Raw genomic sequence first — 16,479 nt, 5'->3', positions numbered from 1 at the left:
CTAGATCATGCTGCCAAACATCCGCTTGCCACGGGTCAACACCAAACTGACCACCATCACCGAGAGCAGGAAAAACACGACGCTGAGGAAGTAGAAAAACCAGCGGCATCGACTGCGGAGCTGCTTTTCCTTCTTCATCTTGAGCCGCAACTGCTCGGCTCGCGGTACGTCCAGCGTGAAGTCGGATTCGGGACGCGTTGAGGGCTGCCGGGATGAAACGGAAAGAGAAACGTATTTTAGTTATTTGGTATAAATATTGGTAAGGCAATTTATTCTTTCGTTGCGCACCTTATTCTATTCTTATGATATTCGTTATTTCGTTTCATTATTCGTTATATTTGGAAAATGTTTCTCATTTTTCCCTACAAGATGGATACCATTCAAGGTCTCAGCCCGCTGTCGCGTCTTCATTAATAATCGAATTACCCTGGACCAAGGGGCCTTCTGTTGGCGTCATCGTTTCGTCACCGTACCGTTTGTCGGAAATTGATTGGATTTTCGCGATTTTTATGCCTCGGTGTGAAACATCCGTGGGATCAGTTCGCGCCAAGATTCGCACCCGTGTGGGTTTGCATAGATAATGGATCGATCGATCGAACGAAACGAACCGAACCGAACCGAAAAAAACCATTCATCCACCCAACAAATTTGGTGCCATCCGAGCGCGGCCAGATAATTTAATCACCTGGCCAGCTGCGTACCGGTTAACGGTCTGCCGGTCGCAGCGCCCTCTCCTGGCTTGGCGTCATCGTCAAGCGGCAACGGTTTCAGAAGATAATTTAATTAAACATTCCGTAATCGACATTGAAAATCAAGCGCAAACGTAATCACTTACGTGCGCCGCCAACCGGCTTTGATGGCGTCCTTTCGGTGTCGCGAGCAGTTGGAGAAGATGAGTGATCTCGTTAGCGAGACAGGGACAGACGGTAAGAGAGAGAAAGAGAGAGAGATTGAAAACAAATGACTCGTTGTGGAACAAGTACACGATCTTCAGCAACTGATTGACCGCGAATGGCCACTCTCGGAGCTGATGGTTTAGCTCGTTTCCAACGTTCCTTTACAATGTACGTTACCCATACAGAGGATTGGACATAAACAATTAGAGAATCAAAATTCACAATTATATTGTTATTAACTGAGCGGAAAACAACACAATAACTGTATTGAGCATGTTTTTGTAATCTTCGTTGGGCATGTTTGATGATCAAACTTAAGCGAAAACGATACGTCGCATTTTTTTCCACGTTTTGTTTAATTTTGTAAAATTTCTGTTTACAAACAAGAAGCGAAATGGGAGCTTCGTCTACAAAGTACCGCGAATGAAATGGATCCTGAATTTGGCGAAATGAGTTTCGCCGAACGAGGACGATTTCTAAGAGCAACAGATTCGGGTGGGCGACCCACCACTCCGAACACGTGGCATTCCACGGCGGGCCTGGAAATGGATTCCATTTTTGCCGGCCGGCTAGGCGGTCGGTCAACCGAATTCGCCTAATCGGGACGGCCCGTCCGGGGGGCCTGCTCTCTCTCTCTCTCTCTCTGACGTTTCCGCGAGCAGAAGGAACAAGTTTTTCGCCGATATGTCCAACCTTTCTGCTGATTATCAGTGGGCCAGCTGCTGCTGGCAGCACTGCTGATGTAATGAATCGGCCCGTCAGCCCGCCTCGGGAATGGATGGATATGGTTCGATCGGAAACTAGGCCACTAGGCGATAGCGAGCCGACGGCGATGGAGGTCAGTGAAAGATGAAAGTTTTGGTGAACGACCAAATAAAGCTGAACAGCCCATCGCTGACACCGATTTATTACTATTCTGCCGTAAATCAACTGTGGCGACTGTTCTCCGTGCAGAATTGTATGTTTCGTTTTGCGATGATGAAACACTTTAAGCTTCGCACGCCAATTGAGCAATTGACCCATCGAGATGCCGGGATGGCTGGCGGTTGCTTGGTTGGGTGCAGAATCTCTACACTCGGTGCAGAAATACCTCGGATATGACGAAAGTCACGCACATTCCGATCGGCCTCAACAGATCGCTTAAAACATTCCGCCAATGTGATTGCAGAGCATCGAACGGGGCAGCACAATCCCTTCCAGCGTTTAGCTGGACGTCTCCTTCTCTGCCTGTGCCTTTGGTGCGGTCCGATGACTACGCCTCACGAAGCGATGACCTTCCGATTCCTGATGTTACGATGAACCTGCCACGGCAAGATAAGTCTACGGCTGGGCCCCTTGGGGCTGGTGCATCATTCCTTTTGTAATTTGCGCCGCGCAAAGCATTAGGCGCTCGCGAAACCACGAAAGCCGTCTTCAGTGATCACAGACGCTTCTTCACCCGACCTGAGATTGCCCAACGGAACGGAAACGGCCAGGCCAGGCCAGCCCAGACCGGGGCCCACTTTACTGGGCGCGCGCGCTAATCGGGCACGATTCGATTGGTTCGTGCTCGGTTTTGCAATGAGCCGTAATAGAATAAAATTAATCCAAATGAAACTAAATTAGTTAAGCAACGGCCGACGCGACCGAGCGTGCGCCGAAGGAAGTCCGAATGATCCTGAAAACCCGAAACAGACGGGGGTTTTTCGCTCCGAATCACAGCCAGCCAATTAGGAAGTATTGCCGAGAATAATTCACCGTGCAAACGACCGTCGAGCCTAGCGGCTATGAAAATGGACATTCCTTGGCGCAAATCTTCATCCAGCGGCACCGGTGTATAATATATTACCCGACATGCCATAAAAATGCGATGGTCATTGCACTCCAGCAACAACCCCACAGATAATCGCCAATAACCAATCGCACGGCCGATCGGTAGTCCCCGGAACAATTTATAATGGCGTCCCGCGTCAACCCACGGGTGCGACCTTCGCGACCGGCGTCACACTTGAATGATGATGGCGAAAAAAAACGCTGCTTACAACATTACGGCATACAATCATCATCATCTACAACTTATGCTGCACACCATCGGGTTCGATCGGGTGGAAAGACTTTACAAATCGGTGACACGCTCGGGGAGGCGCAGTGCGCTTGGTGGGGCCAAAGTTCGTAACTTATGCTCTTCCCCGGATGCCCGCCAGCAGTGCGTTTCATCAAGATCTTATCATTTTTTTTTTCAGACCCATCGCACGGACCATTTTCTTTTGAACCGATTACAGTGGCCACTTGGCAGGATGGTTTTCGAGTGGCCATCGGTCAGCAAAACTTCTGAGAGCGCTAAAGAGACGCCGGCCCTCAGATGACGAGGTTTCGTCACACTTTACACAGCTCACAGACGTCGCGCGATTGAGACATTGGGAATTGTTATGATTATTATATCAGCCATTGCCGAAACAGGTTCGTCCTTTTATTGCGGCGCCCTGAGCACGGTTACATATCGGTGTTGTTGGAGGTTTTTTTTTGACACCGATTTGACGGCCGACTGGACAAGGGCCCGTGCCATCGTGTTGCGTCAATCGCGGTGCTCGTCGACGACTGCATCGTGCCGATTCTCAGAAGTGCATCAGAAATTGCCGGATTGGGGTTGATTGAGCTCAGCTCGGCTCGGCTTTGACCAGCCGAGCGAGCCGTTATTTAACGGTGCGAGCCACCAAGGCGTTCGTTCGAATCCACCTGGCGCGACCCCGAGCGATGAATTTGCCTAATTCGATAGCAATAATCGTTATGTGAGCGCCAAAGCGTCGCGTCACCGATCCATCTTGCCGAGCGGGCCATCGTGACGTGAAGCCCGGGCTAAGGATGCTCTTCCTTAAGGAGGAGGATTTCTGGAAAAAAACGACACTGCTTCACACCTGCACGATCGCCTTTACACGCGGGCACGGAGAAACTCGTGCACGACCTTGAAGATGCTGCCCTGCTCCGGACCAAGCGTGACTCCGGATTAAAAGCTCGTGCACGCACACACGAGCAACTTATCTAATCGCCGCGCCCCACACAGCCACGGTGTTATGATACATATTTTACGCTTCTCTGCACGTTCTTTTTACACGAGCCCCCAGTGGGGCCTAGAGACTCATCACGCAGACCGCGCATCACGTTATCTAACAAGGTGAGCAAAAACAGGGCCGTTAGCGGCCGATTGTGGTGAATAAATAGGAGCAGCGTTGTTGAACGGCCCACCGACGGTTAGGGCATGTATCGGAGGCATAAAGAAGTAACGGGCGAGCCCTAGCCTCGGTTATGGTGATTAATTTGTTCAAACAGTCCGATCACCGACAGCCCGATTCGCGTGGTCCGTGGTAATTGGACGGGCGAGCCTACGATGTTGCGACAGAGATGTACGATGTGTTCCCACTCGATCGCGGTACGATCGATTTGTTAACATTCTGCTTGTTTTCGGCACATTCCACACCAAACAAATGAGCAAAACATGGCGCGCCGATTCGTGGTGGGTTTATTGAAATATTAGCGTCGTTGATTGATGCTGTTGTCATGATTTGTGTAGGCTTACTGGGTCAGTCCGAGGACAATTAAAGTAAACTTTTGGCCTCTACACAAACGGCGCTCACGACATGCACGACGAGAGCATGCTTTGCTCTGACCTACACCGATCCCCACTTCCATTCAGGCATCCCAAGGTCGGGATGGCTCACGAGCGATCACTTCAGCGGATGGCTTTGGTGAGGCTCTAACAACATGCTCGACAGAGCCCACATAACGGACGGACACACCCAGTCAGAGAAATATGAAATGGAAATGGTTTTATGTTTACCACGCTCGATGCTAATCGGCCGTAGGACAGCTTCGGACACCTGAGCAGCCCAGAACTTCGGACCGGTTCGGCACGGTGTCAGGTCAATGATCTCGAGCGCCTCAAAACAACAGAAAGTTCGCCCCGGGGGCGTTCGTGATCGGTATCGGCGCCCAGCACCACACTACACTGCCGATAAGCATGCGATGTGTGAATTGGGGTCGATGAGGACCCTGGACCCAGCTGAGTCGACCGACCCACCTCTGCGAGCTTCTTGAAGCTCGCACCGTTTGCCATCATGAAAAAAACCTGTTCCGGATGGCCCTTGACGTTGATGATAGCGATTTGAGCGATTAGACATACAAATGGTACTGTTTTTCACGAGTGTTTCAACCGATGCGGACTTTGAAAGAAGGTAAAATAAGTTATTCCCAAAATCCCAATCAAAACGAGGCACGGCCCGACCCACCACTCCGATAAAAGGACCCTGTCCGGATCGGAGCGAAGCCCGTTTAGCCCACAGACCCAATGTGCTACTTCCATCCGAACCATCCACGCCACGTTTGGCATGTCGGCATGTTTCGGTCGGCCCTCCGTTTTTTCGCTTTACCAACATCGTTTCCATGCCGGCATTAACATACCCGGCCTCCCCACAGGCGATGTACTCATCGGATCGGATGGTTCGAGAGCATCATCGGCTGGCGGGGTGCCTGTTGCCCGCTGCCATCCTTCCCCCGCTGTTTACGCTCTTCATTAGCGTCTGGGCCGCGTGTGCCGCGTGTGGCAATTACATAAACTTCCGATTGAATAATATTTGCCTCCCCTGGACGGTGACGACGACGGCGGCGACTAAGAGAGGCTGGCGCAATGCTTCTGCTGCCTGGCTTGGCTTGGTTGTTGTGTTTTTGCACGAGCATCGATCCGTCGGAGCCGAGCCGAAGACAGATGTGCCGAAGGGAGGATGCGCGGCACACGCTTTCGGTTCGACAACCCGTTTACCGGGCATCATCTTTTTATGCTCACGTCCCATGCTGCCGATTGTGTTGCCGATTTGGGCCGTAATTGCCGCCGATTTCATGAAGACGCTTGGGAAGCGTGCAAATCGCTGCGAAAATGGCCACATTGCTGATGCTGTTGCTACTTGGCCCCTTTTATTTTGGGGTGGGAACCTCTTGGGTTGCCGAACACGAACGTGGCCCGCCCCGAGTGAGTTTGCTTAATTTGCCCAACCATCTGGGCTGATGAACTTTTATCGACGAGACGACGGCGACGGCGACGGGGCGCAGACCTTTGTTCCTTCGGAGAAATTGGTGCGAAGGCCTGCCAATGGCACATTTTACAAACGTTTAACACAAACGTACGTTTTCCGGGAATTTGGGAAGTTTTTGAAACAGTCAAATGTAATGTAAGCCCTGCGTATGGCCCCGGGGGGGCTCGTAGTTTTCGTACCGAGTTTTGGAACAACTCACAGACGGTCTGATAATTACTTCCAAAATTTCTACGCACGAATCGCGCACAGGTTCCAGCATTGGTTCCGGGCCTGCTAAATACCGCGACCCAGAAAAGTATGAATTTCACCTCATCAACGGGCTCATTTGGCGGCGATGACATCGATAAGGCTCGTTAGGCCTGTGACCGTTTCGTCCGTGTGGATGTGAATCTATCTCCCGACACGCTGGCCAGAGTCCAAAAATTGAACACGAAATGGCGAGCCGGAAGAAACAAGGAAAAACCGATACAAAATGAGGTGGCCAACCGTAGGCCATTAGTTAAGACGTTAAGACGTATCATCAATGATCTACTCGTTCGAACGTGACCCTGTTGTTGTCAACGGAAAAACGTTCAATTTTCGAGCGCCTTTTTCATTTTTCCAGATGGCGTTGGAAAAGCGTAGAAAATTGGGAGCATTCCAGGGGGTTGACACAGTTTTCGCACTTGGTGGTTAGCCACTTGTTTTATTTAGTGGAGCGGCGGTGATAAATCCAATGGCATAAACTTTTAAGGGATCGATGGAAGAACCTAGATGAAGTGTGACGACAATTCAAGTTAGTTCCGAAGCTGTCAGTGTCAATTATCTCATTAAATATTTGAAGCACTTTTTAGCGTTTACCAACACCGACAGCCAGACAATCTCAACGCTCGAACCGACAATCCTTACGAATCCCGTCCATTAATCCATCGACCGTCTCTCATGAAATTTCGCCGAAAACCCTAATTGAGTTGTAACAACTCGACGCCGCCATCGCCATCGGACAGTGTTTGCGATTGCGTTAGTCTGATTGATGATCTTTCCGATCCGAAGGACCCTGACCGAGGTAATATCGTCCATCGGATGACTTCGTTCGGTTCGCGTGCTCTGGAATTGAAACTTACCAAGCAAATGACTGCCTTTTTATCGAGAGGGGTGTTAAAACATGCAAAGCGCACCCCTGACACCTGTCACTTTTCTCCCTCGAACCATTTGTCTTTTGGCCACCGGTTATCGTCATGTTTTTTTTGCTGCAACGCACTGGAAAACGATGTAAATTTAACGGGCATTTAATCTTCTATTGAAACGGAATGGAAAGCGAGAGCGCTATTAGTTAGGGGCCTGTACGCGAAAGACTTCGACGCATGGCCGCACGCCAGAGTTTGTTTTTGTCCTGCGATAGCGTAAAATTCGATTTCTATTTCGAGTGTATTCAGGTTCGGTAATGGACAACCTTGAAGCCAACCGGTTTTCGGTACAGCTTTCGTAACCCCGCCGGGAAAAACGTCAACAAACAGGTCCATCATGGCGTACGATGATCCACTTCGCTGGAATCTTCTGCCGGCCAGTCTGGCGACCGAGGGCGATCAAGAGGATCGGGTAAGCCAGTTCTTGCCCTAACTCCTGGATGGGCCGGTCTTGAGTCACAGGACCAACATCGTTCATTGAACCTCCGGATGTCGGAGGACGCTTGCCGTTTCCGTACTCATCGATCAATCAGATCGATAATGCGCCGAACAGATGGAGCGATGGCCCAATTCAATAGTTACCCTGGTCAGCGCCGATGTATTCGATGGCCGTCACCCCGTCGATCGAGGTGATCCTCGTCGAACTTATTTTCGGATGGTCTGCGAGAGGTTCGAATGCATTGAATGCACCATCGGATCGCACGTAAAACAAACAACTGTCCGAATGAGCACCGAAGGAGACGCTGACCGGCTGGCCTAGACAAGGCAACCAGGCATGTGTAAGTCGACAGTGCGCGCGTCTGGCATCGGACATCGGGCGCCAGTGCTAAAAACACGGTCAAGGTGAACCGATCCGGGCTGCTCATCTTCGCATTCTCCGGATTCTGCGGAGCGCCCTCCGCCAAACGCATCCGTGCATCCTTTCGGGAGCCTAGCCCGGGTGCCACAGCCTTGCGGGGTTCCGTGCCAGGGGGGGTTGGGGTTGATAAGAAAACACGCAAACCTGTTCCAGCGCGAACTTTCGGAGCCGGCCGGAGCAGCGTACTTGAGCGGCGCATAGCTTCAGAGCGGACGGATCTTCTTATTAGCCGTTTTCGCGATGTGACACTCGGCACTTGGCAGAGGTCAATGCAATGCGCGGGCCACTCCATCACGCCCCAAAGCGGGGATCACGGGGATGGGGAGGATCGTCTCTTCTCTCGATCGATAAGTGCTCGGGCACGAGCAGCGTGTTGATGGGCACGATAAAAAAATACAATTACCAACCGCAACTAACGAGTCGCCAAAATAAATATTTAAAATCATCCCGAAATAGGATGAAGGCTCCTTCATTCGTAAATCGTTTCTTCGATCAATTTGTTCCAACAGCAATGATGATTGGAAACTAATCTTCAAAACCTAAGAATATTGTTTTCCCAACACCAAATCCAAAACACCAAAAATGCGTGTTTCAACTAAAATAATACAAAACCCTAACCATAACCCAGCAATTTTGCCACGCTTTTTAACGAAAATCAAAGAAAAATGATTTATTTAACAATAAGACTACATCTTAGAAAGATTGTCGAACATACTACTGTGTGGAGTTTTGAGAATAGTGTTGGTGTAATTTTACGCCAATAATTTATTCCATGATTGGAAAATTACATTTATTGTACTAAAACACTCTGATTTTGGCTTTGAACTGAAACTAAAACTCAACAACAGATGCCAATAAATGAATCAGCATTACTATAGTAGGAATTACTCTTCTACTTACACTTCCCAGCTCTTATATCAACATTTCATGAGTTGATTCGAGACAGTAGATTAGCGCATGAAACGAATTGATGGTTGCAGGCAGACAGACTTTCCTCAATGATGCCAGCAATGTGTGGTTGGGAGTAAACAGCTTCAGTTCGATACGAAGCGATAAACGTCTGCTTCTTTAGAATTCAGATTGCCAGCCAGATATTGAATTTCGCAGGCTATTTACACAACGAACCCCCGGGCCACGCGGCACGCCGTTCGATATCATCATTTAGCACGCTCAAGGCTGCGTGGCGCCAACCGCTTCGAGTACGAGGCGAGTTCTGTGGAGTTCTGCTTCTGGCCGCCATACACGACTCGGTCACCGACTCATCAATATTCAAGGACCCTCCTCTTGGCGGTCGCTACCCATGCACCCGATGCACCCACGCCCGTTCGCTGGCCTGCTTACCAGCGCGTACGCCTAGAACTGCATCTTCTGGGAGCCGTTCCGCAGCCCACGGCGACGGATCCACCGATTGGACGATGCACCGGACCAGCATGCTAATTGGTGCCACCCGCGCCAAGGCGCTACTTACCGACACTGACATAATTGACATAGATTGGCACATAAATCAATCGCACGCCAGCCAGACGACTGAGCTTTGAAGATCCCGTGCGGTTCACGCCTTGCAACGTGCACGATGCACGTTCTGGCCGAACGCCAGATGAACCTCCATCGTGGGGCGGTTAATTTACGGGAACAGAATCTATTGTGATCTACTTCACCTCAACTTGCCACAGACTGATGGCGGAGCCGTCAAGCAAACGGACATATTATTCGACCGTCACTGATTGTAATATCAATTACAGTTCGTTTGCGCAGCCCCTTCAAAGGCAGTCTCGCTCGTGCCGTCACTTTGAAATACAAAATGCCACTTTGAATATTCGACTCTCCGTCGGGGTTCGATTGATTTGTTTCAACACTTCCGAACCGCTTCTTGGCCGCGCGAGGACCTTCGAGACCAAATAGACGCTTCGAGGCAGCATGATGGATGTTGCCTTTTGATTGACCCATCAACCCGCCGGTCATAACGACGGCAAACCGAAGTTCCTTGCCGTGTTTGGGTACCGGTATTCCAAAATTCGCTCCAAACTCGAAATGTCAATCATCATGAGTCGCCCGAACGGGGCCACGTCTGGATCGGGGCAACCGGCATCTTTTGCGGCACCAGCGGAAAATGATGTCATTTCGGGACACCTGCATTATCTCATCGGAATGTCTCGCCAAACCAAACTCACGGTGGACCCCGCGGGGACACCTGTGTGGTGATCGGCAAAGTGAAAGTGTTGCCAGCCAGGGATTGTTGTGGTCAGTTTTGCAATGCGACTCCCATTCGATTCCTCGGGCCGGGAGAGTAATCGAACTGCAACATTAAACAAAAATAAACTGTTACGCAACGAACGCGCAGCGAATCTCGACGCCTCCACAGTCCGGTTTTCGTGGCGGCGAAAATGCTGCGCCACACCCAAGCCGTTCCGGTGGAATTCCATCATCCGATTGTCCCAGGGTGGCCTAGAAAGCATCTCCACGTTCGGGACGGTCGCCACCGGGTTTGACTTGCTCATTTAGGAACGCCCCGACACTTCTTGGCGCGCGTTTTGTTTTCGGTCGGTCATAACGGAAATTGGAGCCACTCGTGGCAAACGAAAGACCAAACAAGGGAGAGAGTAAGTCCTTCGCCCTCCGTCTTCGTGCCCATTTCGCTGCGTTCGGGCTTACGTTGCGAGATATATTTATAAGTCGCTGCTTAGCAATATCCTTTCGCCGGGCCGTCCCCGTCGGACGAAATACTGGAGACAAACTTAATTGCGAAAGGAACACTCGGAATCGCCCAGTTGCGTGCTTCAGTCACAGACTTTACGAGGCTTTAAACCGTGTAGTTGGGCCAATTGGTCCGATTGATAATGTTAAGAGTGTGAATTAATTCTTGCAGTTTTTATTCGACATTTGTTAGCTTGTCATTTTTTAAAATCAGCTTATCATGTCTTTTATCCTATTCTCATCGTTTTATGACCAAAGCTTTGCTTCAAATGCATTAACTATTGTCCATGAGATTGTCCTTCAATAATTTCATTAGATTTTAAAAGCTCACACTACACCACACCTTTCAAATCTCGCCATATGCACAGCATAACCGCTGAAAAGTGAATATTTGGCTTTGGTTGCGATGAAGCTGCTTAACCATGCTACATCCAAGACAAGGCTTTCAGCCACGCAAGCAGAAATTCTCAAGTGGTTTTCCTTTTTTCAATGTCTCTTTTTTTCAACTCAAATTTGTTAGTCTACTGCACTACTCTGGGCAAAAATTGACGGGAATTTGCTTGTAATTGAAAAACTCTTTATTTATTCTTCTCAATTAATTTCATCCCCTTCAAGTAATCCCCAGCATTTTTTTTAGATAGAGCTTGCTCGTCGTAAGGAACCGAAAAAACGTCACTTCGAAGTCGCACCATCCAACCGCTCCTAAGCCATTCCATTTAATTTACTATCTACCGACTGCTCGACATTACTTCCCCAGCGGCTCCGAACCCTGATTCCCTGAGACCCATTATTAATTGCTTGGCGACGTGACTAGCGTCCAAACGGTGCCAAGATTGTTCACGTGTCAATCAAACCACTCGCCTTGCGTTGCGCCTTGATCACGTCGGACGATCGTTTTCCGACCATCATTCTTTTCACACTCACGGACTGCACGTGTGCTCTCTGCTTCTCCATATCGCACCGCTTGGTCACCAAAACCGCACATTTCCGCCACTGGATCCGGCGTGAGCAATGAAAACCTTCGGTCAAGGAGCTGAACGCCAGCGGTTGTGGTCCAGCCATCGTCGGAAGCCCTACTTCTTAACGTCAGCCACTTTTCGGCCGACTGCATCATTTTCATCGCCGCGACGGAGATCTGTGGTCAATCTGGTTAATGATATCTTGACGGAAGTGGACGACTTGTGGATGTTGTTTGTTTTCCCTTCTGACGTGACAACGGTCACTATAAGGCTTCGTGCGGTGGAACCCATCGTCCCCCTCGATTACTCGAGTGACAGACTCAATCCAAATCCACCCGACGCTCCATCGACGCTTATCATCGTTTAATGAGGGCCTTCCCCCTTGAAGGTAGCGGTCTTGAACTTTGCGCCGTCACGCCGTCTGACGAACGGTCCCGAAACATCTGTGCTTCCCTGTGATTACTGTGGAGCCATCCTTGGCCACATTTGGCCACGACGTTCTCTAATCGGCCGCGAACGGAGCGGGCCGCAATCGGTGGCCATCAACCGCTATCAAGCTGGCGTTAGGGGGTTCGCCATTTCGGTCGGCCGGCTGCCCCGGTGGTGGTGGTGGTCGTGCACAATGCAAGGTTTTCGCTTCAATTTCATCGAAGGACACCGAACGGACGACGGGTCCGAGGGCCTTAGACGGCGGTGCTTAACAATAGGTTTTTAATCAAACGGCAGAAGCTGCCCCCAAACGGTGGGTGGGGAGGGTGGTGGTGGTGGTAGTCTCGTCACGGCCCCCTGCCAAAGCACCTGTGTTCGCGGTTCGTGGGTGATGCGCTAACGCGCCAAGGGCACCGCGCCACCCGCCGTTTATCGATGTGCAAAACTCGATTTATGCTCACGCATCACCCACCCGTTACCACCACCCACCACAGCTACTCTCTTCCCTTCCCCCGCACACCAGGCCACGGGCAGGAAGGTGACTGCGCGTTTAGCGCGGTTTTGTTTCATGTTGTCGCATCGTCGCGTCTGCTGGTGCATCCAACCGTCCCCCTGGCGGAAACATAAGTGCATTGGGCGGGTGGCCCCCAACCGTGTAATGTGGGCGAATCTTAGTGGGAGTTAATCTTTCAGGGGGCGGACGGCCGATGGGCAGCCAGTCGTGAAAGTGGCCAAACGACAGTTAATCGAATGCAGTCAGGGTCTGCACCGATTTCACGGGCCACCCAGACGGTGGACACTCTGTTTCCCCACGAACTCGTCCACCGAAACAATGGCATTCGGCTCGAAAGAAAGTATTCATTTGCTTCGCGCCAACGGACGATTTCTTCGACTTTGTGCTTCGAGACATAAAGCATCGCTGCCATGCTGCCTCATAATGCGGTACTGCACGGGGAACAATCTGCGACCCTTCGACACGGTCGGCACGACATTTGCTCCCCCAGGATGCACTTGTTGGAGGCCTCCGAGCCAGGGTGCATATGGTTTATGCAATCGCGCCCGACCACCGACCACATTGCATAACAATCGCCGGTCGCCGCGAACGACAGTCACGTGGCGTCACAGTATTCCGACTGTGCCAGAGCCACCGAAAGTGCCCTCCAAAAAGGATTGTTTTACAGAATCAGTACAACCATTCAAGCTTATCCTTCGGAGGGCATCATTACCGGTCGGGCTTAGTTAGTTGGCCTTCGAGCCCGTTACGGGTCGCTTCTCTCTTGCAGGATGCGGCGGAGGTGCGTGCCGCGGATCACTTTCACTCCGGAACGAAAGCACGCTTCGGAGGGCAATTTAGATAAGTACGAGCCAAGACGGTGCTCCCGCCGGTGACGATCAATTGCCGGCGATTTGCATAGATTACCGTGTGATAAGCGAACCGGGGACCGCCGTCCTCGTTCGTTTGTCTCCGAGGTTACTGACACTGGTCAATCATTGTTTGTTCCGGTCCTGGCCTGCAACAGAGACAATGTTGATCTCTGTCGCAACGTTGTGCTTGTACGGATCGGTTACAGAATTGTAAAAAGTGAACCCAATATTTCATAATTATTCAAATTCCGTCAATCGCCACAGCGTTACGTCGGCCTGCGGTAAGCAAACCGACGACAAATACTTTCTCTCTCTCTCTCTCTCTCTGCTTGGCGGAAATCTAATTAATTTTAATCAAACCAAATGGAAGCCTTGGGAGAGGTGCATAATGGCGCAAAACAAGGCGCCTCCGAAAGGGTCATCATCAACAGCCTTAACAGCAACACTTCCATCGATACCATAATTCCCACACAATTTGTGAGGCTCGGTGAAAACAAAACCCCGTTTCACCGTGGGGGCTCGAAATTCCGGTGCAGAAACATGAAACATTAATCCAGGGTCATCATTATCATCATCTCCCGGATCACCACTAGCCCTGGTTCTGCAATTTAATGCACTTCCGTGGGGCCCGGTTTTTCGGCTTGCACGAAAAGTTCCTTCCATAGCTGCGTCGAGCGAGGGCGGGCCAAGGAATACCGGAACGGAACCATCCCCCTTTTGGTTCCGTGTTTCGGTCCATTTTCGACCGCCCATTTCTCGGCCCCGGGTTTTGTCTGCCGTTTTGGTGCCTGGGAAATTGTTTCGGCATGCCGAACGCGTCGAAAACAATAACCGAGGTGGTGGTGGATGGATGGATGGAAAGTGTTACGAAGCTTCCCCGCCAAGAGTCGTGCTGCTCGTGACATCATGGGTAACAAAACGCCAACCCAGGGGCTGGTGTGAAAAGTGCCAGAGGAAAACCGAAGAAAAGAAAACCCGAACGAACGAGCCGGGTCCCGTGTTGTGAAAACGGTTGCCATTTCCCACGGACATTAACATGCCGTCGCGCCGTCTGGTGGGTGCGTAGGCCACCCGCCACCAGCAGAACGGAAACCCTCTCTCGGAAACTGACGCTTAAGACGTTACGAAAGATGTTTTAATTTTGCCTCCGTTGAAGGCGTCGGTGCTCGGTGCTCGATAAAGGCTTATCATTGCCGCCGGGTGGCTCAACCGTCCAAACCGGTGCCGAATTGAAAGTACGTCCGCTGATTCGTCCAACCAGAGCGAATAAAAAATGCAACGTAAAATATGCTCCACATTCACCGAAATTCGCCCGCACACTCTCCGAGTTCGAGTGGAGAGATAACACAACGCCACGAAACAAAAAACCCAAAACCCTCCGGAGACTCGCGTTGCATAACGTTGGCGCCCCAAATATCGGGCCCGTGTCAGTGTCTGTGTGACCTGGAAAATTACTTATCACCCGCCCCACGCGACCACCAGGCCGGTCGCAAAAATAATGCCAACCCACTCTCCGGGGTCCCGATTCGCGCCAGGTGATAAGATGAGACGCAGAAACGGGGCCGGCGAAAGGTAGAGTCTCCTAATGAGTCGAACGTTCCCCACTAGCCCCGCTGGCGCTTTCGAGCACCCAGGACCCAGAGCCTAGTGACGGGGACCCACTAGGGCGGATAGTACTGAATTTCAGGGTCGACTTTTTATTTTAACACTAATTGCTTACATTGTCCAGACGCGGCCATTGGCTGGTGGTCAACTGGCTGGGTTAATAGAGCGTTCATAAGTAGCCTTATTTCTTTGCTGATGAAAAATACAATCTTTCGATTGGCCACGGGAGTTGGGTTGCGGGAGACAAATGTGACCAGGAACGCTGTTTCCCAATTCAGTAACCAATCACCAGACATATCAGGTGTACAAAGGTGCTTTCGATTAGCTGTCAAACTAACTCGGATCGTCATGCTTTCTTGGTAACATTGCCTTGTTTCAACACCTAGTTTGAAGTTTGAGTGATTTAAATGGAGATTTTGCGTGGCGTCGTCTTGTTGAAACCAAATGCTGCCCAAGTCCTCAGCTTCAATTTCGACGAAGAACTCAATCAGCCAAAATCTGCACCAAACAGTCACTCGTTGTGAGTGCATTGGCTTCTCTTGCACGATGTGTGGATTTTCCGAACCACAATATACTGCATATTAACATAGACCCCGAAGTGGAAATGAGCTTCAATAAAATGTGCTTCTGACGAATGAGTTGACGACCTACCACTTTGGAAATAAATTTCACATATTTTCCATTTTTCTGCAAGCAAAAATGTATTTCATACATAAATGTGAGGAATCAAGCTTTTAAATAAAAGTTCGAGCATCGTAGAATATTCAGTCGTTTTTTATTTATAACCGAATGCAATAATGTACACTAATTTGATCATCCTTTCTACAACCCAACCATTTTAAAGAAATACATTCATGAATACACGAATAGGACAGTAACATGGATGAAACCGTAACTGAAGAACACATGAAGGCAAAAACATCACGACACAGATTAAGTGGCATGTCAAAGTCAAGAAAAGTCAAAGAATTATTATATGTACGACAGAGAACGGGTCATTATGTACGGTGAGAAACGACCGCACATCAATCACATCGCTGGAACACGTCCTGGTTGGCTCAATTCGTACGAAAGTTGTCGAAAAATAACTTGAAATAGGTTTTCCTTCACAAGAGGAAAACCTTTTAACGTATAACGTAGAGTTTTTCATGCAATGATCGTATGTTTTCTTCGAAAAAAATTTCGGAAACATACTTGTACACCTGATTAATCATCATCGCATTCTCTTGCGTAACGCTCATTTTTTATCACGCAAGACACTCGCGACGTAGGGAAGAAAAATTTGCAACTCATACATCTCTCACCTCGAACCGAGCTCAATGAGATTTGCATGCCGGGTCTTATGTTGCTAAAAAAAAAAACAATGCGAGGTGCTTTATTTACCTTCTCAGCCCCAAATGGGTAACGCGCATTTCCCTTACAATTCGCACGTGTGTCTTTGTG

The 16,479-nt window shown here is 50.0% G+C and overlaps 1 protein-coding gene across 1 annotated transcript in view; it reads right to left on the bottom strand.

Moving 5' to 3' along the window:
* The window catches only part of LOC131216497 (uncharacterized), a 39,247-nt gene continuing 22,768 nt past the window's right edge, over nucleotides 1-16,479 (bottom strand). Inside the window, exon 3 of the mRNA XM_058211007.1 lies at nucleotides 1-204. Coding sequence (XP_058066990.1) covers nucleotides 1-204 — 204 coding nt within the window. The remainder of the gene's footprint in view (nucleotides 205-16,479) is intronic.

The sequence above is a fragment of the Anopheles bellator genome, chromosome 1 (genome assembly GCF_943735745.2).
Source record: "Anopheles bellator chromosome 1, idAnoBellAS_SP24_06.2, whole genome shotgun sequence".
Lineage (NCBI taxonomy): Eukaryota > Metazoa > Arthropoda > Insecta > Diptera > Culicidae > Anopheles > Anopheles bellator.
The sequence above is the reverse complement of the archived record's forward strand: the minus strand, read 5'-3'. Positions and strand labels throughout refer to the sequence as shown.